The sequence below is a fragment of the Octopus bimaculoides genome, chromosome 5 (assembly GCF_046866305.1).
Source record: "Octopus bimaculoides isolate indiv1 chromosome 5, ASM4686630v1, whole genome shotgun sequence".
Taxonomy (NCBI): Eukaryota; Metazoa; Mollusca; class Cephalopoda; order Octopoda; family Octopodidae; genus Octopus; species Octopus bimaculoides.
The window spans coordinates 99,417,943-99,445,516 of NC_142932.1; the positions used below are offsets into that span (position 1 = coordinate 99,417,943).

General features: G+C 35.5%; 2 protein-coding genes across 2 annotated transcripts; one reads left to right on the plus strand and one right to left on the minus strand.

Moving 5' to 3' along the window:
• Nucleotides 1–580: 580 nt before the first annotated feature.
• Nucleotides 581–17,046, minus strand: LOC106867892 (uncharacterized). The gene is made up of 5 exons (XM_014912959.3): nt 16,747–17,046; nt 6,451–6,507; nt 4,714–4,849; nt 3,560–3,669; nt 581–1,051 (listed from the first exon to the last, which is right to left on the minus strand). The coding sequence occupies exons 1-5, from the start codon at nt 16,771–16,773 to the stop codon at nt 770–772; spliced, it is 612 nt and encodes a 203-aa protein (XP_014768445.1). The 5' UTR covers nt 16,774–17,046; the 3' UTR covers nt 581–769.
• A 200-nt stretch (nt 17,047–17,246) lies between these two features.
• On the plus strand, nt 17,247–25,773 carry LOC106867887 (BOS complex subunit TMEM147). The gene is made up of 6 exons (XM_014912948.3): nt 17,247–17,404; nt 21,335–21,470; nt 21,972–22,108; nt 23,339–23,423; nt 23,601–23,722; nt 25,340–25,773. Exons 1-6 carry the CDS (start codon nt 17,328–17,330, stop codon nt 25,452–25,454), a joined length of 672 nt encoding a protein of 223 aa, XP_014768434.1. The 5' UTR covers nt 17,247–17,327; the 3' UTR covers nt 25,455–25,773.
• The last annotated feature ends 1,801 nt before the right edge of the window (nt 25,774–27,574 follow it).

The window sequence follows — 27,574 nt, forward strand, 5'->3', positions numbered from 1 at the left end:
AGCCAGCTATCTAGGTATTTTCATGCCCAACAGGGAAAATCTAGTGTTTAGGTGCAGTTTTGGTAATATTAGATATGTTTGGTTACCATAAATACATATCAGGGAGTGTAAGTTTTAGGGTTCTAGTTGTGTATTGAGATGCTTAGGTTACAAGTGAATGACAGCAGTGTGTAGAAGATTAAAGGTAATTAATGGCTATATCAGCTACACACAAATGTTAAAAACAATAGGGAAAAAGTCACTAATGAATAGAGAAGAGTATGGCAGACATAAAAGAAAAAGGGAGACAGAAACATACCAGAGTTAGAAGTGATCATTGATATACCCAAACATTGATATACTCAAACATGGAGACCTAGGCCAAAATTTAAATCTGATTTGTCCCACCCATGTCATGATGATGATGATGATGATGATACTCAAAATTTTAGGGCAGGTGAAATGTCTTTCTCAAATGCATTAATATTACAGGTGAATTGGAAATAGTTTCAACAGTTACTTGAAACTATATCATATCTTTAACTGTCTGAGAATTCTATGCCACTTACCACTATTTTAGGAGAAAAATATCAGAAAACTATTTAGTTAGGATAAGACATTTATTGTTAAAATATTTCAAACATACTAAGAGATATGGTTCATAAAAATTAATGAACGGTTAACAGTGTGTGGGTACAAATATGCCATAGAAATGACATGACATTTATTTACAAAGCTTTTGGCAATAACTGGACAGTTTAAGATATTTATCGAGGCTGGTTGGAAATGACTAGTGAACAGAGGAAGATTTTGATTCTGGTCTCTCGCTGGGTTTTGGAGTTGCAGATTTTGCTTCAGTTGCCTGGACGTCAGCAGCAGATTTGCGAGAACTACATCTAGATTCAGTATCAGTTGGTTTTTCATCAGTTACGTTTTCTCCTTTTTCTTCTTTAATTTGTTCAGGCTGATTTGCTTGTGGGGTTTCACTGCGAGGTGAGCAATCTTTTGCAACAGCTGGTTTTGGTTTTGGTACATCATTTTTTTTTGTTTTTTTCATTACATTTCTTAAGGACTACAACAGAAAATAGTTTGCTATATTAATAGATTGCTTCACAAAGTAATAAAACACACACACACACACACACACACACACACACACACACACACATCCACATCACAAATCCACTACAAGGTAATTCCTAGCAAACACCTAACCCAATAATTCCTGTATGCATTCAATTCCACAACCATCTGATACTGATAATAAAGTAAAACCTTGAGCTAGATCTAAATTAGATCAATGACCCTTATAATCCTTTAAACATGAAACTAAATAAAGCACAATAGAAACAATTAAAACTAGACCTAACCCTCCTCCACAACATACATGTGCACACACATACAACATACACACACACCCATGCATACATAGGAGACAAATCTCTGATAGAATATGTGACAGATTAACTAAAGAATGAAGAATACAATAAAAAAAAAACATGAAATTTGGACTAAGAATGGCAAAAGGATTAAAAATACTAAGAGACATGCATGAGTGTCTCTGTATATACATAGCGATTGTTCCTTCTTTACAGATGATTGCCATCTCCATGTGCTTCCTTGTTGTCAATGGCATTTCCGACATAGCATCTATAACCTCTCAGATGACTATTCAATCCCATTGTAGCTCTGCATAGTTTGAAGGGAAGTTGACAAGTGGAAGTTGTAATTTACTGTGCACTTCCAGCTGGTTAGGTTTGCACTCATTGCCACTCTTCTGTTGCTATAAGACTTTCAGTAGATGGAATGACAAATAAAGTCACCATAAATAGACATCTGTATGTCACTGGATTATAGTGATGAATGCTTGTACAACACAAATGCCAATGTTTGATGACTGCACTGCAATTGGTGCTACATAAAAAGTGCTCACTACGCTCTGTGAAGAGGTTGACTTTAGGAAGGGCATCTAGTCATAGAAACCATATCAATGCAGACCATCAAACATGACACAGTCATCTGACTAGCCACCTTTTGTCAAACTATCCATCCCATGCTAGTATGAAAATAAACGGGCAGTAAATGATGATGATGATGATCATGATGATATATATATACAAAATCGAACCAAATTCGACGACTGGCACCCATGCCAACCTCTCCTTCATTGGACGCTAAACTCTGCTTGCGAAGACCTGTTGGGGCAAGTGAAATCGAAATCGTAATTGAACCATATTTGATGACTGGCACCTGTGCCAGTGGAGCACTAACAGCACTGTCCGAGCGTGATCATTGCCAGAGCAGCTGTCTGGCTTCCGTGCTTGTGGCAAGTAAATAGCACCATTTGAGCGTGATCGTTACCAGCATCGCCTTACTGGCACTTGTGCTGGTGGCACGTAAGAAAATCATTCGAGCAAGGCCATTGCCAGTGTCGCTGGACTGGCTCCTGTGCAGGTGGCACGTAAAAAGCACCATTTTGAGCGTGGCCATTGCCAGTACCGCGTGACTGGCCCTCGAGCTGGTGGCACGTAAAAGCACCCACTACACTCTTGGAGTGGTTGGCGTTAGGAAGGGCATCAAGCTGTAGAAACTCTGCCAGATCAGATTGGAGCCTGGTGCAGCCATCCGGTTCACCAGTCCTCAGTCAAATTGTCCAACCCATGCTAGCATGGAAAGCGGACATTAACAATGATGATGATGATGATGATATATATATATATATATAGATATATATATATATTACTCTTTACTCTTTTTACTCTTTTACTTGTTTCAGTTATTTGACTGTGGCCATGCTGGAGCACTGCCTTTAGTTGAGCAAATCAACCCCAGGACTTATTCTTTGTAAGCCTAGTACTTATTCTATCGGTCTCTTTTGCCGAACCGCTAAGTTACAGGGATGTAAACTCACCAGCATCGGTTGTCAAGTGATGTTGGGGGGACAAACACAGACACACAAACACACACACACACATACACACACACATATATACATATATACGACGGGCTTCTTTCAGTTTCCATCTACCAAATCCACTCACAAGGCTTTGGTCGGCCTGAGGCTATAGTAGAAGACACTTGCCCAAGGTGCCACGCAGTGGGACTGAACTCTGAACCATGTGGTTGGTATGCAAGCTACTTACCACACAGCCACTCTTATTATAATTAGAGAGTGATGATATGAGTGATATAATGGCTTTATAGCGGTTTTGGCTGCTATTTTTAACATGTAAGGGTATTGAGGGTGATAGCAAATAAGCAAGGTGTTAAAGATGGAGAACAATACAGTGGGAGAAAGTGAAAAATGGAGATGATTAGTGTAGATAGTTGTGTGTGTGTGTGTGTGTGTATACACACACACTAATGCACACACACACACACACAAAACAGGTCTCTTTCTGTTTCTATCTAAATCCACTTGCAAGGCTTTGGCCAGCCTGGAGCAATAGTAGAAGACACTTGCCAAGGTACTTTGCAGTGAAACTGAACCTAAAACCACATGGTTGGGAAGCAAGCTTCTTAACCACACAGCCATTTTATATGAAGATACAAAAGTCTTGCATTTTGAAAACTCTCTTACACTAGTTTCAATGTTAAAGTCTTGCATTTGTCTATCAAAGTTTTCCTTCAGGTTGCTTAAACCTTTTGCTGATGCTTGTCTCCGAGCAGTTGTATTCAGTCCAGAGCTCCCTGCAAAGTAAGCAGTTATGTATGAGTTCAAAAAATAAAAATTGAAACAGCTTTTTAATGTTGTTGAAAAAAAAGAAGAAAAGAAAAATAAAACAAAACAAAACAAAACAATTTCAAATGTAATGCTCTTTTTTAATTGCTACAGTGCAGAAATAATTATTGAATGTATAATGACAAAAAATATTTGAGGTTTATTTCTAAGGAAGCTATTGTTTTAATTATGATCTTGCAATTTCATATATAAAATATACAAGTAATCATAAGTTCCATGTTAGCTGGTATATAAGATGCGCAATTTGCAAAAAAGTCTCAATAAAATAACCCTAGGTCCTATATGCAAAGTTGGACCTTCCATTAGCTTTAACCATTTAACATTTAAACTGGCCATATTGAACTGGTACTCCATCAATTATGACGAGGGTTCCAGATAATCCAATCAGCAGAACAACCTGTTTGTGAAATTAATGTGCAAATGGCTGAGTACTCCTCAGACACATGTACCTCTAGCCTAACGTAGTTCTCAGGGGGACTTAGCATGAAACAGAATGTGACAAGACTGGCCCCTTGAAATACAGGTACAACTCATTTTTGCCAGCTGAGTGGACTAGAGCAATGTGAAATCAAGTGCCTTGCTCAAGAACACAACATGCTACCAGGAATTGAACTCACAACCTTATGACTGTGAATCAAATGTCCTAACCACTAAACCCTGCACTTTCACAAACTGGCCTTATTAGGCCCTGATATTCTACCTGCTTCATGTTTACACTAACCTCTCACACTCTTCCGTGTCATTCTGAAAATAAACAATCACAACAGTGAAATCTTGAAACTATGAGATAATCTGTGATTAATTCAAAACATTGTGGATAAATAGGGATTTACTTTTGACAGTAATCTGAATGCTAAAAGGTTAATGCACTAAAAACTTTTTTTCTTGAACATGCTCTGCTGAATCAGGAGTGGGTGGGGCATCTAATATACTTGTGTATCTTTTATGGGTTCAAATTCAGTTGACAGTTGTAAGCAAAATAATAAAAATACCTGGTATTTTTAAAGGGAAATCCCAGGTATCAACGAAATTACCCCATGGAGAATTTTTTGAACGCTTTACACCTTCAAGTAGATGACCGTCATTGTTTGCAATGACAACTGTGAATCCATCTTGTTGTTTTGGATACTGAAATAAACAGTTCTTTTGTAAGATGAAGAAGAAATGAAAAAGAAATGAAAAGAGAGAGAGGGGGGAGGGGGGGAGAGAAAAAGAGAGAGAGAGACAGACAGACAGAGAGTGGGGATGGAGGTGGAGAGTGAGAATAGACTGTAAAGATTGATCAAAAATATAAATTTGAAATAAAGATTTCCCTAAACATAAAGGCTAGAGAAATAATCAGTGATTAAATTTGCTGAATCCTGTGTTTGAGAATATACAGCGAATATATGCAATTTTTATATTGGAGACAACTGTTCCAAAACAAGTCAGGAAAATGAAGAGAAAAGTAGAATTTCAAAATGTAACAAAATATACTTATTTTTAATAGTAGAACTAAAAGTAAATAAAACTATAAATAATTTTTCACTATAGGCACAAGGGTATGAATGGAAGGGTATGGCGATAGTTGATTACACTGAGAGGATGAAAGTTAAAGTCAATCAGTGAAATTTGAACTCAGAAAGTAAAGACAGACGAAATGCTTCTAAGCATTTTGTCTGGCACATTAATGATTCTGCCAACTTACTGCCTTGATAAAGCTATTAATAACAGCATGTAAATATTGGGTTAAAGAAAACAACAAAAAACCCCAATATTTTACATGCTATTATTATTATTTATTAAGGCGGTGAGCTGGCAGAATCGTTAGCACGCTGGAGGAAATGCTTAATGGTATTTTGTCCATTGCCACATTCTGAGTTCAAATTCTGCCGAGGTCACCGTTGCCTTTCATCCTTTTAGGGTCGATAAATTAAATATCAGTCAAGTACTGGGATCGATGTGATCGATTATCCTCCTCGCCACAAATTCCAAGCCTTGTGCCTATAGTAGAAAGGATTATTTATAACTTTGTTTTCATAGTGGTTGACTCTATCTTTAATCTTTTCAGGGGGCGATAAAATAAATACTATTTGAGCACTGGGGCCAATATAATCAACTAGCCCCCTCCCTTAAAATTTCAGCTTTGTACCTATAAGAGAAAGGATTATTTATAACTTTATGGTGCTGGTGCCATGTCAAAAGCACTGGTGCTGGTGCCATGTTAAAGGCACTCATGCTGGATCCATGTTAAAAGCATTGGTGCTTGTGCCACATAAAAAGCACCCAGTACACACTGTAGAATGGTTGGCATAAGAAAGAGCATCCAGCCATAGAAACCATGCCAGAATAGGCAACGGAGTCTGGAGCGGTCCCTTTCCTGACCAGCTCCAGTCAAACTGTCCAACCCATGCCAGCATGGAAAATGGATGTTAAATGATGATGATGATGATGATGATGATGATGATGGTGATGATGATGATGACGACGACGATGATGATGATTGTCTATTTTGAGTTCCACCATTAAAAATGATTTATTTCATGCCTCTTGAAGATTCTGAATTCTTATGGTGTACACAATATTTATTTTTATTTTTATTCCTTTAGACACCCATATAGCATACAGCTGCAACAGTGTGAGAAACATAAAATTAAGTTACTTAGCAAAATAACAATCATATTTAATTGTAAAGAAAATAAAGAAATGCTGAAAATTGAATAAAGAAATGCTGAAATAAAATTTTTTACCTGGCTTAATTTATTTGGAATCTCCCAGCGATTTGATCGGCAGAAGCCATCTTCATACTGTAATAGATGAATATTAAAAAGAAGTTGACCAGGTAAAAGAACTGTTTTCTGGAGAAGTGAATCTAAAAGTTACAGAAAGTCTTCCAGAGAAATACATTTAACTAATTTAGTATATTACTGGTATTATAGTATATTACTGGTATTTATACAGTGACATAGAGTGTGTGCAACCCAGGGCAGCCCTTGAATTTGCACTCCCCCACCCTATATTTCAATACAGCCTACACATGCTAATACAGCAGACCTAAAAAATGCTGTCCCTGTGAAAGTGTCACCTGGGATAGACTGCCTCATCCCACACCCTTTCCTAGGCATGCTACTAGATTTATGCTATGGATAACTCAGTTGATACAGTTCATGCCTCTCACTTTTTCTTTTGGTTGTAGTGGAGGCAGGGCTCAGAAAAGAAAGGGCAGCATAGATGACCCTTTTCACAAGTTCTAAGACTAGCAGAGAAAAAGAACAAAGTTAACCCAAGAATAGAGACTTGGTTCAAATGTTCAAACAGAGTGGTTCTTGCTAGACAATGAAGGACCAGGTAGTGGTGTAAAGTGGATGGCAGATCAAATTTACCTAATTCACAGTCAAATTCGATTTTACTTATGATACACAAGACACTGAATCTGAACAGCATATTATGAATCATGTAGCCTGTCCTCTGTCCTTTATTGGCACTACACTGCAATTGGAAGACATGAATGGACCCTCCAGTTGTCCTGTTTAACACCTTCTATCTGGTGACTTGGGTTCCTCTTGCAGAGTCCAGGTCCACTCTGTAGCAAGCAGTTGGGATGGGCCTCTGGTTTGGGAAACTTTCTTTCCTCTTTCCCAGTAGTATTAGAAACCTTGAAAAAGGCCTTCTCTCCTGGTTAAGAGACTACACACACACACACACACACACACACTGCTGTTATTGTTGTCATCATTGTTGTCATCATCATCATTTTATGCCTGCTTTCCATGCTGGCATGGGTTGGATAGGTCATCATTTGTCATTCCTTATTGGGCACTACTGCCCTTAAAGACTTTATGTGTCATTTGGCTTTGTTTTTTTATATCCTTCCTATGACCAACCACTTTTACAGAGGATACTGAAAGTATTTTCTCATGGCACTAACAGAGTACATTGTAGCCTAAGGCATGTAGATTGAGGAATGGAATAAGGAGATATAGCAATGTCAGCAGAAAGGCCAGAAATGTATGGTTGAGAGGTGGGATAGCAGTGTAAATATAGATTGCATTCAATAGCCTCAGGTATGTTTATTTACTCTGGTGAACTAGGAAGAAAGTAGGGAAGAGACAAAGAGTAAGACATAGAAGAGTTAGAATTCTATATATTCAGCCATATGAGCTAGATCATCAGCATATAGGAGTTGCCATGGACAGCTGGTCTTGAACTCGTCTGTGACCATGATGAATAGTAAGGGTCTGAGGATTGAATATTTAGTGTGACTAAATGGTAATGAGTACAGTGAAGTACAGCGATGTTAAATTCCTAATTGTACTCATCACTGACTTTCATATTACTGAGTCCATCTTTCTACATACAGCTCTCATAAGCCATTAATCTACAGTTTGTTTCTTAAGTGACCACCAGGTTATTAAGCATGGTACCCAGTCAAAGGCTTTCATGTCAGTGAGTGCTACACAGAGTTACTATTCTTTACTAAATACTTCTGCTGCATTCCTCTTACTAGAAAAATGACATCTAGTCTAATTCTATCATTGAGCTGTTGTGCTTATGACTCTTTTGTTGACTTTCATAATTTGGCCAACAATTTCATATCACTGTAATTTCCTCTCTCTAATACATCTCCTTTGTTTTTGTAGCAGTTTACAGAGATACTATGTCACTAGTTATTGCATATGATACCTTCTTGTGTTGCACACACACACACACACACACACACGTTGGAAAAAAATCACAGAAGAAAAGTTGTAACATTGCCAATGGAATTCAAATATTGCCTGCTGTAAATCATATGCAGGCATCTCCTGCATTACAATTTCCTCAGGTTATGCAATTTTGTGCTTCTGACAATTGTAAAATATGACTACTGATTTCAGGTTATGGCCTGTAATTTGGAGAATTTAAAAACTACACCTTCTTCTTAACCAAAAGGCTGCTGCTCAGCTAAGATTAAAATATAGATAATAATATGATATACTAGAATTAAGATACATACATACACATACATACACACATACAAACACATACACACACACATGCTCACATATATATATTATATGTACCCAATAGAGTCAAAAAGGTTTTTTTAATTTTCACTGATGCTATTTGGCAACTTGTATCTCCATGTTGTATCATTAATTTGATACAACTTGTTGTCCAATCATTGCTGAATTGTTTATTGCTTATTTGCAAATATAACATAAAGGGTAAAGACCCCTTTGGTCATGAATGACTATGAGTTTGCACCTAGAAAGCTCCCCTCCGAGACACAAGGCCAAGCAAGGTTGTTTAAGGAAGACCAGCAGTCACCTATGGATACTAGCTGCCCTTCTCTATGCCACTGATGTTATCCAAGGGAAAGGCAAAGGCCAATACAGCTTGGCACCAATAATGTCACAACTCATTTCTACAGATGAGAGAACTGGACCAATGTGAAATAAAGTGTCTTGCTCAAAAACACAACACACAGCCTGGTCTGGGAGTTGAATTCACTACCTCATGATTGTGAGCCCAATGCTCTAACCACTGAGCCATGTGCCTTCACATATATAACATTTTATAATAATTCTGTTTGTCATTGTGTTACTTAGCTCATCAGTAATGCTTTCATGTGACTAGAGAAAGAGAGGGAGAGAGAAGTGTCCATGATGTGAGGTAGAGGGAATGTAATTGTAATGTTTTCACGTGATTGGTTGAAGGGAAGGAGAGGAGAAAGAAAAAGGAGGGGGAAAAAGAGGATAAGATGAAGTGTGAGACAGAAAGAGGGAGAAAGAAAAGAGGGAGAGAGAAGCGTCCATGACGTGAGGTAGAAGGAATGTAATATTTATTACGAGTTTAAAAAAGTTAGTTGATGGTAGAGGAGGAGAGTTGAAATATAACTTTAGCGGAGTGATGTTCTGATGGTGAGGTTAAAGAAAGGCAGTGAGAGAAAGAGAAAGTGAGAGTGAGTGACAGAGAGACAGAGAGAGAGAGAGAGAGAGATGATGGTGGTATTAGTGGTGGTGAAGGTGGTGGTGGTGGTGAATGGATAGTGAAAAGTGTATTTTTTTTAATTGAACTAAGTTTCTTATATCATCTATCACTTAACATACGTGCATAAGTGCAATTCTGTGAAAGAGTCAATCTTATTTATGTGGCAGATATATGCAATTTTAACTAAAGGTTGTATCATATGTACAGGATATCTTTTTGTTTAGGGAAAAATGGAAAAATAAGAGCGAATATTTATTTTATGAGTATTGTGAATTAAGTCTATAAAATTGTGTATAAAGTATATCACCCTCATCATCATTATCATTTAACGACTGTTGTTTATGCTAGCATGGGTTGGATGGTTTCACTGAGCTGGCATGCTGGAAGGCTGCACCAGATTCCAGTCTGATTTGGCATGGTTTTCTATGGCTGGATGCCCTTCCTAATGCCGACCACTCTGAGAGTGTAATGGATGCTTTTACATACCAGAACTGGTGTCCTTTGTATGACACTGGGGTGCTTTTATGTGCCACCAGCATGGGTGCCAATTTGCATGACACTGGTATCTGCCACAACTGTGATTTTGCTCAATTTGATGGGTCTTCTTCTCAAGCATGACATAATGCCAAAAGTATCAGTCATTGCCTCCATGAGGCCCTATGCCTCCATGAGGCCCAATGCTTGAAAGGAACTCAGCCACTTTGCCTCTGTGTGGGACAATGCTTGAAAGGTGTTCTTTACGTGCCACCAGCATGAGTGCACTTGGCTTGATGGGTCCTCTCAAGCACAGCACATTGCCAAAGATCTCAGTCACCAGTCATTGCCTCTGTGAGGCTCAAAGATCATGCTTCACCACCTCATCCCATGTCTTCCTGGGTCTACCTCACCATATTCCAATTTCTTTCACTTTTCAATGAAAAGCAGATGAGCAACTATCTTTCCATACAGACACAACACAGGTTATGCTTTCAGATTTTTTTGATAAAGTTTTCAGAAATAACCCAATAGGTTTGCTATTAATTTCATGAAATATTCATGGGCCCCACTATTATAAACATTAATTGTTTATAATTCTTTATTTTATATAGCATATAAGCATTAATAGTTTATTCTTTATTTTACAGCTTTGATAATGAATGGTGAAAAAAATTAGAGCTATTTTATGCTACCTGTGTTAAAATGAACTGACAGCAAGGGAAGTGGCAAAAAATATTAATGATGTGGAAGGCTCAGGAACCGTCAACGAATATGTGGCTGGCACAAGACTGATTCAGACATTTCAAAGAAGATCACATCAGGCTTGAAGACAAACCAAGGTCATGGAGACTTTGTTATGGAAGATGAGGCCTTGCTTGAAATACATGACCAACAGCTAAGAACAAGCACAAATAGATTGTTGGTAAAACTTGGTCTTTCACAAAACACCATCAACTGACACCACCATAAGTTCGGCCTTGTGAACAGACATTGATGAGAGGCTCCTCATGAATTAACCAATGCCCAGACTCAATGATACATGAACATTTGCAAACAACTGCTGGTAAATCCTCAAGATGCTCATTTTTGGCACAGATTCAAAACTGGGGATGAAAAATGGATCTAGTAAGAGAAATCAGTGGATCCATTCTGGTCAGGGTTCAGAACCTGTTGTCAAACATGGGCAGTTTGAACAGAAGGTCATGTTTTGTGTTTGGGGAAATTTGGAGGGTGTGTTGTACTTTGAGCTTATCCCAGATGGTCATGCTGTGAATACTAACCTTTATGCTCAACAAATATAGTGAGTATATAATGCTTTGAAAACTTGCTACCTGACATTGATCAATTGAAGATGCACACTCCTACAGCATGACAATGCCCCAACATGCACTACCAATGTGACCAAGCACAAACTTGAGGAATTTGAAGGGCTGAAAGTGCTTCCTCACCCTGCTTGCTGTCCAAAACTTGCACCTTTAGATTACCACCTTTACTGAGGTATAGCTCATTTCCTTTATAAATGGAAGTTCAACAATGTGGATGATGTTGAAAATGGGTCCATGGAGTTTTTTGCCTCGAAAGTAGCCAAATTGTATAAGTATAGAAATGAGCTTCTGACACAATGATGGCAATATTCAATAGAATATGATGGTATATATTTTGATGAATAAGCACTTTTTGTATGTAATTTGTTTGAACTATTAATTAAAGCCAGAAATATGAAAAACCTTTTGACTCAACCTGGTATAAATGTGTGTCTGTGTGTGTGTGTGTATGTGCGTGCGTGCATGTGTGTGTGTGTGTCTGTGTGTGTGTGCATGCATGTGTGTGTGTGCGCGTGCATGTGTGTGTGCGTGTATGCAAGTTATGTCACTATAAACACTTATAGAGTATGAGACAGAATTTTTCACTGTGAATATTTGTTTGCTTGTGTATATTTTTGTGAGTTATGGTCTATCAATTTTCTACCTATATAAATGTCTGTTTCTACACACACACATGAACTCTTTTACACACACACACTCTTACACACACATACACACATGCGTATGTGTGTGTACACACACACACACACACACACTGTAAAGTAATAGGTACATACAGTTAGTGCACAGGCTGCTTTGCTGCCTAAATTTCAACTTGAAATGCAATTAAAAAAATGCATGCTAATGATTCTGCCAGCTTGCTGTCTTAATAATAATAATAATGATAATAATAATAATAATGATAACAATAATAATAATAATAATAATAATAATAATAATAATAATAATAATAATAATAATAATAATGACAACAACAACAATAACAATAATAATAATAATAATAATAATAATAATAATAATAATAATAATAATAATAATAATAATACTGACAACTCTATGGAATATAACAAATGTGACAGAGAAGAATCTGACAGCATTATTTTAACCCCAGATAGATGTCTTAGTAATAATACTAATAATCAAACATAATGGAAGTCCAACAGGAAAGGATGCGACTGTAAAATGCATAATAATTGACCATTACAAGGCAACTGCTGTAGATTTAATAATGTTTATGAATACACTGTCCTTAACAAACAATAAAACTCTGTCAGGATATACATTGGTGCCACTGTCAGTTTTAAACATGGATAACTCATCTGAGTTCTTTTAAATCTACTAAACACAATAAGTCTACCCGATTAGCTAACCACATACACAATCTTAAGAGAAACAGTGTACCATATAATATTACTAGGTCTATCATCAATACTGAAATGTCATACTAGGGAAGCCATGCATCTTGTTGGTTATGTTTAAAAGAATCTATACAAATCCTATTACACTATTCACCACAATTACTTGAATTGACAAAATGATGTGTTTATCACTTATGCCCAAAGATTTTTCAAAACATTCTGATTTTATCATAAGTCTAAATGTCACACTTTGAATCTCTCCACACAGTTCTCATCTACATAAACTATAGGTGCATTATATATTTAATTTAATTTAATCCATAGAGCACCCTGTCATGCCTCTTCTTATACTATGATAGTTACACTCTCTGAGTGGTTGGCGTTAGGAAGGGCATCCAGCTGTAGAAACTCTGCCAAATTTAGATTGGAGCCTGGTGTTGCCATCCGGTTTCACCAGTCCTCAGTCAAATCATCCAACCCATGCTAGCATGGAAAGCGGACGTTAAACGATGATGATGATGATGATGATACCATCCTACATCCTTCTCTGAAATGCTTATTTACTTTTCCTATTCTAAATTTACCACTTAATGAAACTTTACATGGTATCACATTCCATAATTCTTTATTTTACTCTACATTCTGCTGGTAATTCCAGTACAACGATTTAACTAAATATTATATTCTAGTAATCACTTATTGTATTCCCAGTTAATGTAAAAGATTTAAAGCTCTTACTTTTTACTTCTATACTTCTCCTATACCTACATTTAACCATATTCATACTTTTCATTAAACTTGTTAAATCCTTATTCTTATAATAAACTAGCAGGGATACCTGGCATTGTCCGTGTCACATGGAATAGTAAAATTAGACTTTTCTTTTATATTTTCTAATGAGCTGGAATATCTAGGATTCAAATTTCATCAAAATTGGTGATTAAGAATTTTAATGAGGGTTCTTTCCCTCTTTACATACCCTAACAAAAATTCTAATTATGACATATTTACCCCATACTAATCACCTTTATACCCAGATTCCAAAATCCTAATCTTATAAAACCTATTCAAAGGATTTTGCTCCTGAAAAATGGAGCACATGGAGCACATGGAGCTCTAAAATGTGTGAGTTAAGGCCCCTATTAGGGTGGTGGGGTCTTAAAGTCAACCAGAGAAGTTGAATTGTTGGGAATCTTTTTTAACTTGTGTCATATATCCATTGTTCATATTTGAAATCGGAAATATATGAATGTTCACTGGGTTTGTAAAAGAGAGCAAAGATAGAGGAAACCAAAAGACGAATAACCACAATAAGCAGTCAGCTAGCCTACCCTAGTCGTTACCACTCTCCAATGTAGGATTCCTCACCATACAGGTGATCGGCACAGCCATACGATGCATTATGAATCTATAGCAATTTGAAGGGCGTGACCCAATTTAAATAAACATTAACAACTGTGTGACGTGAGGGCTAAAGGGAAATGAAAGTGTCACCTCTGGAGTTTGCCAATGATCACTATACCTATAGGTAACTGAACAGAATAAATTTGCAATCTATAAATCCCTTTGAATGACCAATCACTTATCTGGAAAGGCCTTGAAATGAATGTCACCATCTAGGGACTATATCTGACCCAGTGATAATAAAAAGACTCAAAGGAGGTCTGCAACCAAATAACCTTACTCAAAATAATACTCTGCAACTGAATCAGTTGAGGCAAAGATGCATCTCCTTTACTTGATAATTTATGCACCACATTGCAGAAATCACAATGTAAGTATATCTCAAAGCAAACTCTTACACTACTGTACCATTGAATTACAAATAATGCTCATCTTGTATCCTTGAGTGACTCTACAGCTTCCAAGACTACAATTGTATTTGCCTTGGCTTAGGAAAAAAGACTAAATTGTAGGAGTTAAGCCCCCATTAAGGGGTCTTACTAACTCGCAAGAAATTGTAATTTTAGGAATATTACATCATTTGTGTTTGATATGTATGGTTAAAATTTCATCAACAGCAAAAATATATAAATTTTCATGGGGGTTATGGCCTCATTTATGCCCCCCATCATTTTCAAACATATACTGCATTACATCTGTCCTTTTGCATAGAATATAATTTCAAATTTCATAAAGATCTATTTAGTACTTTTGACCTAGTTTTGGATTATAAAAAATGACTAAAATTTGGAAGTTAAGGCCCCCATCAGGGGGTCTTAGAATTCTCATGAGAAGCAGAAACTTTGGGAATGCTATATGGTGAACTTGTTTGTGGAAAGTGTCCCAAGCAGAAATTAAGACTACAATTTAAGGATTGTGCACATCCCTCATTGAAGGCATGTGAAATATGAGCGGTTAATTGGGAAAGCAATGTTAGTTATCACTAACTAATGGAGGTAATGAGAAAGGATGGAGTAGGTATTTTCAAAGAAACATGCATTTTGCATGCTGAACTTAGTGAGCTGCTCAAATAAACACCAGCAGTGTAGGGAATAGGGGAAGCTTGATCTGCAATATCTACAGACATTTATGTTTATTATGGAACTGGGATTATTAGTCACTAGTGGAGTCACAAAAGTGAAGTATAATTTTGTCTGAGTGGACAATGTTCTTAATGATCATGTGATGGTCTTCCTTGGTCCATAGCAGATAGCCATCATATACATATATATTGATCTAGGATCAAAGATAATTCAGTCAACATTTAAAATGTACAAGAGCATCACTTTCTCATGTGACTGGTTTTCATTTCAGATGGAGTTGTTTGTACTATTGTTGTTGTAGCTGTTGGCCATTAAGAAGTCACTGACTAGTAATACCAGAGATTGAACTAGTGTAGTTTTTGTGTTGATGTTGATGATAATGGTGGTGGTGCTACATGGAACTATTTCACTTATTAGCCATTCTTCATCCATTGATATTGCTCTCTACACTTACACATTACATTGACCATCCCTCTCCATGTATCTCCCTGTTTCCTATGTACTGCGCTTGCCTTTCTCTCCCTGTCTTCTGCACATACACACATCCAAAATTAAGGAATGGAGTAGATAAAATCCAGGATATATGTTTCATAGCTAGCAGAACCTCAGAAGGTGTGATTATCCAAACAAGAGGTAATCCACTAGCCACTTGTCAGGCGAAAGATACCTTAATCAAAAGAAATTCACATTGTCATCAAGGGATCCCATGTTGACTTGCATGATTTCCAATTAAATCTCCTGTGAGTCAACATGGGATCCCTTGATGACAATGTAAACTTTTGATTAAGATATTGTTGGCCTGATGAATAGCTAGTGCATTACCCCTCATTCGGATAATTACTACTTTCAAGGTTCTGCTAGCTATGAAACATATGTAACCTGGATTTTATCAACTCCATTTCCTAATTTTTTATTTCTTTTTGCATACACAGCAACCCCTGCTGCTAACTATAATCTATAAAACAATCTTTTCAGCTTATTGAACTTTGATATGGGGGAAAATTTACAACCTTCTACATCAATAAACCACTATTATTCCTGAAAATTGTTTTTTATACCCTCTATGGACTGCTTGAAGGCTTGAAGCTTACTCTCTTCCTACACCTTGATCCTTGAATCTTACCTATATATATATACGGTAGTTGAAAAGACATTAGCGTCTATTTCTAATTCAGTACGTGGCAAGACACTTAGCTGACCCCTGATTATAATTATATTTTTTATATATATATGGTTCAAAACTGTACAATGTGTGTGTGTGGGGGGGAATGTATATATATATAAGGCATACTTACATAAAACTGTATAATGCATGTATAAACATATATGCACATTTATAGTGCATGTGTGTGTGTGTATTGTCAATCATTGTAAAAATAAAGCACGGTGAGGTAGAAGCAGAGAAAATGGATAAATACAATCGTTACCTGATTAGCAGAGAATTGTCTCGACATTTCATCTAACTTTTCTTGTTACGTTTAAAGAAACAAAATGGTAAGAATGTTTCCCTTGGAAACGGTAACTAAGTCATAAATACACGCATAAAATAGTTTATGTAATTTCCGAAGAAAAATGAAAAAAAAAATAATGAAAAAAAAAAAATAATGAAAAAGAAAACAATAACCAATATTCATTTTTAATAACACATTGTACGAAATTTGAAAAAAACAGGAATTTCAGAGGGATGGTTTTTAAGTATGTAAGAGCCCAGGAAACTGAATGCGTGTAAGTATCCAGCTTTAAAAAATTCCGGCCGGAAATACGTGCGTACACAATTCTCATTGAAGTATCAATAATTTGATATAATATTTGATATAAAATTAATAAATCAAAGATCTATGTATTAAGTGAGTCACTGTGTTTATTTATATTTTTTGTTTTTGTAAAGTTCGTCAGCTTTAAGATAGTTACCGAACAAAATGTGTAGTTATGTATTAGCTTTGGGTTTTTTTCCCTTTTACACCGTTTCGTTGCTTGATTAAGAAAATATTTCTGTCGGCTTCCAATTATGACTTTATTTCACTTCGGGAACTGTGTCGCATTGGCATACGTACCTTACGTAATAGTGTACAGATGTTCTGGAATGTAAGTATAGTAGAAAATATATATTAAAAACTTTATGAAAGTGAAAACGAACATCAACATCGTTGCATGTTTCACCGACTGTGTAAATAACAAGCATGGTCCATCGTGTTTAATTCTAATTTAACTTTCTAAACGTAATAATTTGACTCTCAAATCGTTATAATATACTTTGTTAACTGTATATAACTATATAAGGCCACTATAATTTATATATATATATATATATATGCCTATATGACAATGTTTCCCTTTTATTGTGCTTTCTTTTTTACCGAAATAACGGCATTCATTCCTTAGCGAGGAGAAATTTACCAAACGAAAAACTAGTAAATTTTAGATTATTTACTAATAATAACTATGCTTTAAATTCATATCTGTAAGAAACAATTATTTAAAATTTACTCTCTTAAAATTTCGAATTTTTTATCATTGAAATGTGCCCACCTACTTTAACGTAGAGATTAGCTCCATGTCAGCCCCAACTGAGCAGATTTATGTTCAGTGGTATTCGAGCCGCATAGATTCTTCCTTTTTAGAATTGTGTTGGGGCGAAGATAAATAATACGTACACCCGGTGGTTAGGGTTAGTTTTAGGGGTTTAGTTGCGCCGAAAACCGGTGGTATACGTATTCATTACCTCCGCCTTGTGTTGGATTATGTTCTCCAATGTATCCTGTTCTTAAGACGTTAGAGCATTATCCTAGGGAATTTGGTTACTATTTATAACCAGTCTCATTTTTAGTATCATTCTATGCTTTACAGTAGTAATTGTTTTTTTTTTTTTTTTTAATTGTGACACCTCCAACATTGTTTATTTTAATACTTCCCTAGTTAATCTTTCAGAAACTTTAGAAGTGTAATTATATCAGCATTCCAAGGCTTTTAGTGATGTAACCTTGCAAGACAGTCCGTGACATAACTTGTGTTCTGTATCACCCTCTGTTGAGAATATAGTGTACTGGGGAAAAAGATGATGGTAATGGCACATAATTAAGTAGATTAATAAGGGTACAGCAATCAACCAACTAACTATAGGTACCTAGTTGTTAACAACCCAGTCCACCTGGTTTTATGTAGGTCTCATAGTGTAGTGCAATAAACATTGTAATATTGGTATGTGAAGGGAAGAAAGTTGTTTAGCATCAGATAAGCTTGAAATGTGCAGCGTTATGATCAAATGTATGTCATTCGTTCAGATACTGTACCTAGGATGACATCATTCAATGTGTACTTTTTAAAAATGATATTGCATGATTTGAGAGAGATTTGGTTGCGAGACAGCAATATCAAACTTGTTTGGCTTTGTGGGCTAGACTGAAGCATAAGCTAGATCTTACAGGGTAGATAGATTCAGTTATTCCTAAAAAAATCCTCTTCATAACGTAAGTCAAAGTAAATGATTAAAGGGATTCATATGTAACAAGTTTATTAACAATAAAGAAAGGAAGGAACATGAAGTGTGAGCAGAGATGCAGAGTTAAATGGTCAAAATTCATCGACATGGTTTATGAAATATATATATACTAGCAAATGCACCCGTCCTTTGTATGGTTTAAATTGCTTTGGTGGTATTTTTCACTAAACAATTGAACTACTGAGAAGGTTTATGAGTAGCACAGCAATCTGTTTCTGATTAACCTAAGAACAGAAAATCAAATTGAAGGCTGGCTATTGTGGAGGTCGTTGCACTTTAATGATCATAGAACATATAAATTTGCAAGCAATGCAAAGTAGAGCTACAGAAGTGTTTTGGGAGTAGATTGCAGATAATGACTATAAAATATAGTTGTTTTACATGAAAGTGAAATTTCTTGTGGTTGTTTAAAAAAGGCTAGAACGACAATGCTAAAATGTATTTGAAGCAATGGATGGGTAAATAAGCATCCTGTGAAACAACGCATTGGTAGGTAAACAAAGGTATAAACAAATAGAAGAGCGGGAAAGGAACATCACCTTTCAAGTAACTCAGAATAGGTAAAGGTAAGCTTGCTAAAGTTTAATGCAGTTTAAATATGGAGATTAAGATTGTTTGGTATTGGATATTCATCACGTACAGTGTTCCTGGTCAATTTAATCACCATTGCAAGTGGACAGTCAAAATAAATAAATAGACAAAATCCTTTCACTTTTATGATATTCTCTAATGAAAATACTCGAACAATACACACCAATACACATATAAAATAAATGTAGAAAGTAATAATACATAATTACAACATATAAATAAATAATAAATAAAAAAAAAATGTGAAAATAACTAAGAAATATTCTAAATCTAATATACGACCATATAGATTTAAAAAGTATGGGAAGCAGTCAAAATAAATAAATAGACAAAATCCTTTCACTTTTATAATATTCTCTAACCAAAACACTCAATACACACCAATACACATAAAAAAAATATAGAAAGTAAAAATACACAATCACAATATATAAATAAATAATAAACCAAAAAAATGTGAAAGACACCAGAAAATATTCTCTAATGCTAATATATGACCATATAGATTACAAATATGTGGAAGACTCTACACACAAAAAAACTATGTACATACAATGAATTAGAGAAAAACATCGTTTTTCCTGGTATGTCCATTTATGCAGGAGCTCTGGGCAGAATGTTATCACGCATGATCATTCTTGGGACATAAGTAATGTGTGTATAAAGTTTGGTGAAAATCGGTTGAGAATTGTGGAAATGTATGTGTTAGTCAATATACACACACATACTGTGATTTATATGTACTAGATATATACAGTTGTATTAACCTTTTAGCATTTTAATGGACCATATCCAGCCCAAATATTCAACCTGCTTTATGTTCAAACTAGCCAGATCTGGCTTGTCACACCTACACTACAATGTCATTCTAAAAATACTCAATCACATCATTGAAATCTCAAAGCTACAAGATAATGCATGACTAATTCAAAGTAATGTGAATAAATAAGTATTATGTTTGACAGAATAATGTGAATGTTTAAAGGTTAAGTAAGAACTCTGAGATTGTGAAAGAATCATTGGTTTGTCTAATCACAATTCTAATTGGTTTGTCTAATCACAATTCTAATCATAATTCTAATTGGCATCTAACTTTGAATGCATGCTAGCAATATAAACATATTTTACAGAATATTTTTAAATCAAAAATTGATAATGTTTTCCTTTGATAAAACTGGACTTGAGGTCAGATTAAATGTTGCTGCAGGCTGAATGTTTGAGGCTCCTTCATTGGTTTGATTGATTAAAAACAAGTATCAGCATGTAATTGTAGGCAGTGTTTAGTGAGTGTAAAGCTAGTGGAAGTAGGGAAGGTTAGTGCATTGAGTTGGAGCAACATGTGGTGGTATACTATTAATCTGGTGTTTAGAGGGGCAAAGTCAGATGCAGTAGAGTGGAAGAGAAAGGGTTAGACTGGTCATAGTGTTGAGTGAAAACTTGTCAATTGGATAATGTTATTATTGTCTTTCTCTAAAGTGGCCCAAATGCGTATGTGCATGCTAGGTATATTCTTCTAGATGCGTAAAAAGTACTTTAACCTTTTGGCATTTAAACCAGTCATATATGGTCCAAATATTCTACCTGTTTTATCTTTGAATTGGCCAGATCCAGCTTCTCACATCTACTCTACAATGTCATTCTAAAAATATGCAATCACATACTTGAAATCTCAAAGCTTATAGCTTTGAGATTTCAATTATGTGATTGCATATTTTTAGATAATGCATGCTTAATTCAAAATAATGGGAATGAATAAATAATACATTAGTCAAAGTAATGTGAATGCTATAAGGTGAATGGTATAGGACAGCATTTGTGTTTTGTACTGAATTAGATGTTCAGATCTGAAACACTTTCTGAAAATGAGTATCTGATTTTTGTTAAGCAGTCTTGATATTTGCTATGTGTTTTTTAATACATTTTAGGGCTGAATACAGTGCCTTCTGGAAATGTGTCCAGGCTGGGACTGCATACCTTTTCACTCAACTATGTAAGATGTTGGTGTTAGCAACCTTCTTTCCAGCTACAGAATTTAGTTCTGATTCTTTGGATATTGTAGGGGTAAGTTGGCAGAGTAAAAATTTTATTAACTTATTAGATTCTTTTCCTTTTTTTCTTTATATAAAGAATGTCATTGAGTTTTTTTACATTTGCGTTAGGTATAGAAATTACTTTATAGTTTTTGCAGCATTGTTAAATTCTTTTTTTTATATAATATTACTTCCATTTAAAACTTTGTTTCTGTATATTATCATGGAATTTTTAAGATATTAGGATGAACCACTTCAAAAGCCTTTACAAAACTAATTATTCAAAATCTTCACATTTCCTATCAACATTTCCTATTTGATTCAAGTCTTTATGTTATCAATTCACTTGTTAAAGTCTCCACATCTTCCATTTCATCACATAAAACACTTTCTACCTGACTCAAGTCATCTCCGTAACTCTAAGTTTCCTTTTCTGTTTCCAGATCATAAGCCTAATACATATGTCACAATATTCCAATGTATCAGCATTTTTTAAAATTACAGTTTTTGGAATTCTACTTTTTTCTTACAGGAAACACTGAAATGCTTTGTTGATCTTGCTGACCTTGTAGGTCTTTATCTTCTAATGAACTCCATTCCAGCTAAAGGTCAACTTAAGTTTCTTATTGCTGGTATGGGTTGGGCTACAGCTGAACTTATTATGACTAGGTAAGTTGTCTTGCTTGAAACTTTATTTCTCTATACTTTTAAACTTCATTGAAACTGATTTTTGTTCATATGAGATTTACAAAATTCTGTTAAATAGCACCAAATTTTGCTGACCTTGTGTATATATACATATATATATATATATATATATATATATATATATATATATATATATATATATATATATATATATATATATATATATTTAGGATAAATGCCCCTTTAGTCATGTATGACCATGGGATTGTACCTAGAAAGTTCCCCTCTGAGGTACAAGTGTGGGCAAGGTTGTTTATAGAAGATCAAAAGTCGCCCATGCATACCAGTCTCCTCTCTCCACGCCACCAGTGTTATCCAAGGGAAAGGCAAAAGCCAATACACCTTGGCACCAGTGATGTTGCAACTCATTTCTACAGCCGAGTGAACTGGAGCAATGTGAAATAGTGTCTTGCTCACTAACGCAACACACAAGCCAGTCCAGGGATTGAATTCACTACCTCATAATTGTAAGCCCAATGCTCTGGGCTGATCAAGGCCTTGTGAGTAGACTTGAAATAAGACTGTTGTACATGTATGTGTGTGTGTGTTTACATTTTGTATATTACTTGAACAAAAGCGTGGTAGGCAGTGTTGTAGTCAGTTTTCTTGTCAACAAATCATCCAGGCACTTTGGTGCCTTTGAAGCTGTGTGGAATAAGTGTTCCCTTACTTGAAAAACAAGGGTGAGCTTCAGAATGGACGTCCAACTGTAAAACAATGCCTCAAATAATATCCATCCAACCTATTCCAGCATGAGAAAACAAACCTAAAACAAATTAAACTATATTAGTTTTCTTTCTAAAGACAAATAGTATATCTGTTATTGAAAAATGTCTTTTCGTAATATTTACTGGTAGTTTTTACTGGAAATTAGGAGTAAATTGTTCAAAAAGGAAACTAGTATTATTTAAGTATTTGCTGGTTGCCAACTCTTCCACTTTGTTGCTTTGCATTTATATGTTCTCAGTCTCTTCATTCACTGCTGTTTTAGGTTGTTATGAATCAGCTTGAAAGAAATTTGTATTATATAAAACCATTTAAGTTAACTCCATTCTTCAGGAAAATGACTTTTTCATAGCAAAATTAATTTGGAACATTAATTAAATCTCCAGAAATCTTATTACACTTATGTAATGTGCTCTAGATTAAATAGTATATTTAATCTTATTCTGAAATAACTTTTTCTTGCAGGTTTATTCCACTTTGGGTTGGAGCAAGAGGTATTGAGTTTGACTGGAAGTTTATCCAAATGAGTTTTGACTCAAATGTCAGTTTGGTGAGTGACATTCAATTCTTAGCAATTAAAAGTATTGATAGTTGACCAATTTATTGCATTGTAGGATTGGAGTTGGAACAATGTGATTGCAATAAATTATTACCATAGCTCATAAATTATTACTATGAAAAAATTTTGGATGAGATTACTAATTTTATGTATTTTGTTAAATTTTAGATCCAACACATCTCAACAGCTCTTTTGGTATGGCTATGGACACGTAGTGATCTCCGCAAGTCTCTCTTCCCAGTTGTTTTAATTCTTCTGTTGCTCAGTTCTTTCAGACCACTCATTGTAGAGTAAGTAACTAATTGTCATCAATATTATGAAGAAGAATTGATTCTACAAAGCATTATGATGAACTTTTATCTATTACAACCAGTTCATATTAATCCTTTGTAGATATTCTCATTATAAGGGAGAACAAAATAGTTTTTAAGATTTTAATTATTTTCATGTCTGTTATTCATTTTGATAAGTGTATGAAAATCACAGTTTATGAGGTGGGTTTAAAAAACATTTGTAAATTTAGATGTTCAGTTATTGGAGAAGGAATGAGGTGAGTTTGATTTGTTGGATGTGATGTGTAAACTTGCAAGGCAAGTTGAATGGAAATGAAGTGAGAAAGAAATTAGAAATTAAAGGTATTAGAAATTAAAGGTATTAGAAATACATACAGGAGAGATGACTATGTTGTTATGAATGAGTAATAGCAAAGAATGTTGCATGCTGAGGGGAAAGAAGTGTCACAAGTTGAAGGAAGATTTAGAAAAATTAATTAGGTTAGACCTGTGGAGATTGGGCTTGTGTGTAACATCCACAGAGAGATGTTACATAGACTTTTCTGAACCATGTCAGCATTGAAAAATGCACATTTAGCATATATATATATATATACCATATCATACTCATTCTGCATTTTGCATTTACATGTTTTCATTCAACATAACTGATAGAGCTTACTTTGTAACTTGCTGTTACAAAGCTTGAGTGTTAATGAATCCAAGAGATCTTATAATAAGGTAGTTTGTGTGATCTCATATCAAGTCATCTTGCTATAATTATATTAAAATGTTATATTATACATGTAATAATTCTGTATTGTAATAATTTAGCTTTCTTTTGTGCTCTAAATTTAACCCTTTAGTATTTAAACTGGCCATATCCAACCAAAATATTCAATCTGTTTCATGTTCAAACACTAGCCCTATAATATCATTCTAAGAATTAAATCTCAAAATTAGAAGATAATACATGATTAATTCAAAAGTATTACTCTTTACTCTTTTACTTGTTTCAGTCATTTGACTGCGGCCATGCTGGAGCACCGCCTTTAGTCGAGCAAATTAACCCTGGGACTTATTCTTTGTAAGCCCAGTACTTATTCTATCGGTCTCTTTTGCCGAACCACTAAGTGACGGGGACATAAACACTCCAGCATCGGTTCTCAAGCAATGCTAGGGACACACACACAGACACACACATATATATATATACATATATACTGCGGGCTTCTTTCAGTTTCCGTCTACCAAATCCACAAACAAGGCTTTGGTTGGCCCGAGGCTATAGTAGAAGACACCTGCCCAAGGTGCCACGCAGTGGGACTGAACCCGGAACCATGTGGTTGGTAAGCAAGCTACTTACCACACAGCCACTCCTGCGCCTATGTGGATAAATAAGCATTACATTTGACAGAGTGATCTGATTGCTTAAGGGTTAATGGTTACTTTAATTTCTTCACTGTTTTGTTTAGCAAAACGTATTCTATTGTAATACATTTTGCTCCTATAGCGCTATGCCATGTGTGTGTGTGGATATGTGTTATGCATGAGATTACTTTAAAGGCTGTGTGGATGCGAGTATTTATGTAATTCTGTATTTGTTTAACCTTGGTTTTAATTCTCTTTCCACAGGATTCTTATCCATGCTGGCCACTTGGGATCCTGGACCTTATTATTCTGCAAAGGACTGTTCACTCTAAGTATCGGCACAATTGCAATGCAGATGTTCTTGGGGATGTCACGTTAAAACATTTTGCTTCGATTGTTTCTCCCAGATTCAATTGTTTAATATTTCTCATATGATTATCTATGCAGACTTGAAATACTTCAGGGGTGAATGCCATATTTATATTAAGAGAAAGCCACAAGGCAGCATCACTGGCTTATTTCTAAGCTGTTGAACTATTTTCTTCATCAATGAAATATTTCATTTTGTATGGAAAAAAAGAGTTTTATTGAGGAACCAAGAAGGGCAGTAAATGCAATAATAATTTATTATTGTCTTTTATTAAGTTTTTGCAGTATTTAACGAATTACAGATTTTGTTACAACACAGCTGCAACAAATGCCTTTTGTTTTTATTTATTTATTTATTTATTTATTTATTCTGCATCAATGTTCAAACATTTCACTTGTCTATTAACTTAGATACTTGTAGTTTTTTTATCCCTTTTATTTTAGTCATTGGATTGCGGCCATGCTGTGGCACTGCCTTGAAGAGTTTTAGTTGTATAGATTGACTCCAGTACTTATTTTTAGTCTCTACTTATTCTATTGTTTTGCTAAACTTCGAAGTTACAAGGACATAAACAAACCAGCACTGATCATCAAGTGATGGCAGAGGACAAACATGGAGACACAGTTACACACACACACATACACATGTGCACGCGACTGGCTTCCATGTAGTTTTCATTTCCATCTACTAAATTCACTCACAAGGTACCTTTCCAAAGTACCACACAGATCCTATTTCATCCAAACCTATTCGATCCATCTGTCATTCTTCCTCCCTATTATCTTCACTATCTCATTTCACTCCGTACATTCTTTTTCTCATACAACTTCAGCCTCTTTAAGATTGTCCTCTAATCACTAAACTGCATGTAAATGATTGCATGAGTACCTGCCACATTTCGATATTAGTTCAATTGACACCCCCTCCATCATACACACACTCGGACGTCTTCCCTCCATCAAATTTGTGGTTTTGTGTTGATGTGAAAAACCATGTTCTGAGTTCAAATCCTGCTTGCATTTCAACCTCTCATGATCAGTAAATAAGTACCAGTCATATACTGAGGTCAATTAAGTTAACTGTATCATCCCCTACCTTATTCATCTCTCTCTTCATGTCACACATCCCTCTCACATACCTGTATATTGCTCACACTACTATCCTTGTCTTTATTGCTGTTTCAGTCAGGTTGCCTAGAATATACATATCCCAGAATACCAAGTACACCTGTCACTCCTTTCCCATTACATATCCCTCTTATTGCTATCATTCATGCATTTCACTCTCCTGGCAAGACAGCTGAGATGTGGGATTATAGCTCCTTTTTGTCATGTCGAGTACTTGGCTACCTCTGTAGTGCTGGTGTCACAAAAATCACACCAAGTACACTCTGTAAAGTTTAACATTATGAAGATCCTCAGGTCATGATGAGGACATGACACCTCTCTAGTTCTAATGGTATTAAAAAGCACCTTGTACTCTGTGTAGTGGTTGGTGTTAGGAAGGGCATCCAGCTATAGAAACCAAGCCAAAACAAAATGTGAGTGAGATGAGGTCCCTCTCTGACTTGTCTAGATGAGCAATACTCCTTGAATATGTGCTAGTTCTTACTGTGGCCACCCATCCAGCCCATGCCAGCATGGAAAAGCGGACATAAAATGATGATTGCACCAGTCTTGTGTCTGTAACCTATAGCAGATGCTGGCTAGCATCAAAGATAGTCACTCATAGTCATCATCATCTCTACCGTCATCCTTATTTTATGTGTTTATCCATATTGCGATGGGTTAGATGGGTCTTGCCTCAGTAGAGGTTCAATGTTGTAATTTGAAATGAAATGACAGAATGGCTTTTGCATTACTCACTTAGAGGACATAAAGGAATACAATAAACACATCAGTTTTAAAAATCAGTGTAAACAGGGATACAGACACAAAGTAAAATAATACATCTGCCCATGCAAAACCACTCATCAATCCTCACACACACACACACACACACACACACACACACACATACACACTGTATATTTCCATACAATTTCTGTTTAGTAAATTCCATTTACAAAGCACAAGTGTAGCTGTGTGGTTAAGAAGTTTGCTTCCCATCCACAGGGTTTTAGATTCTGT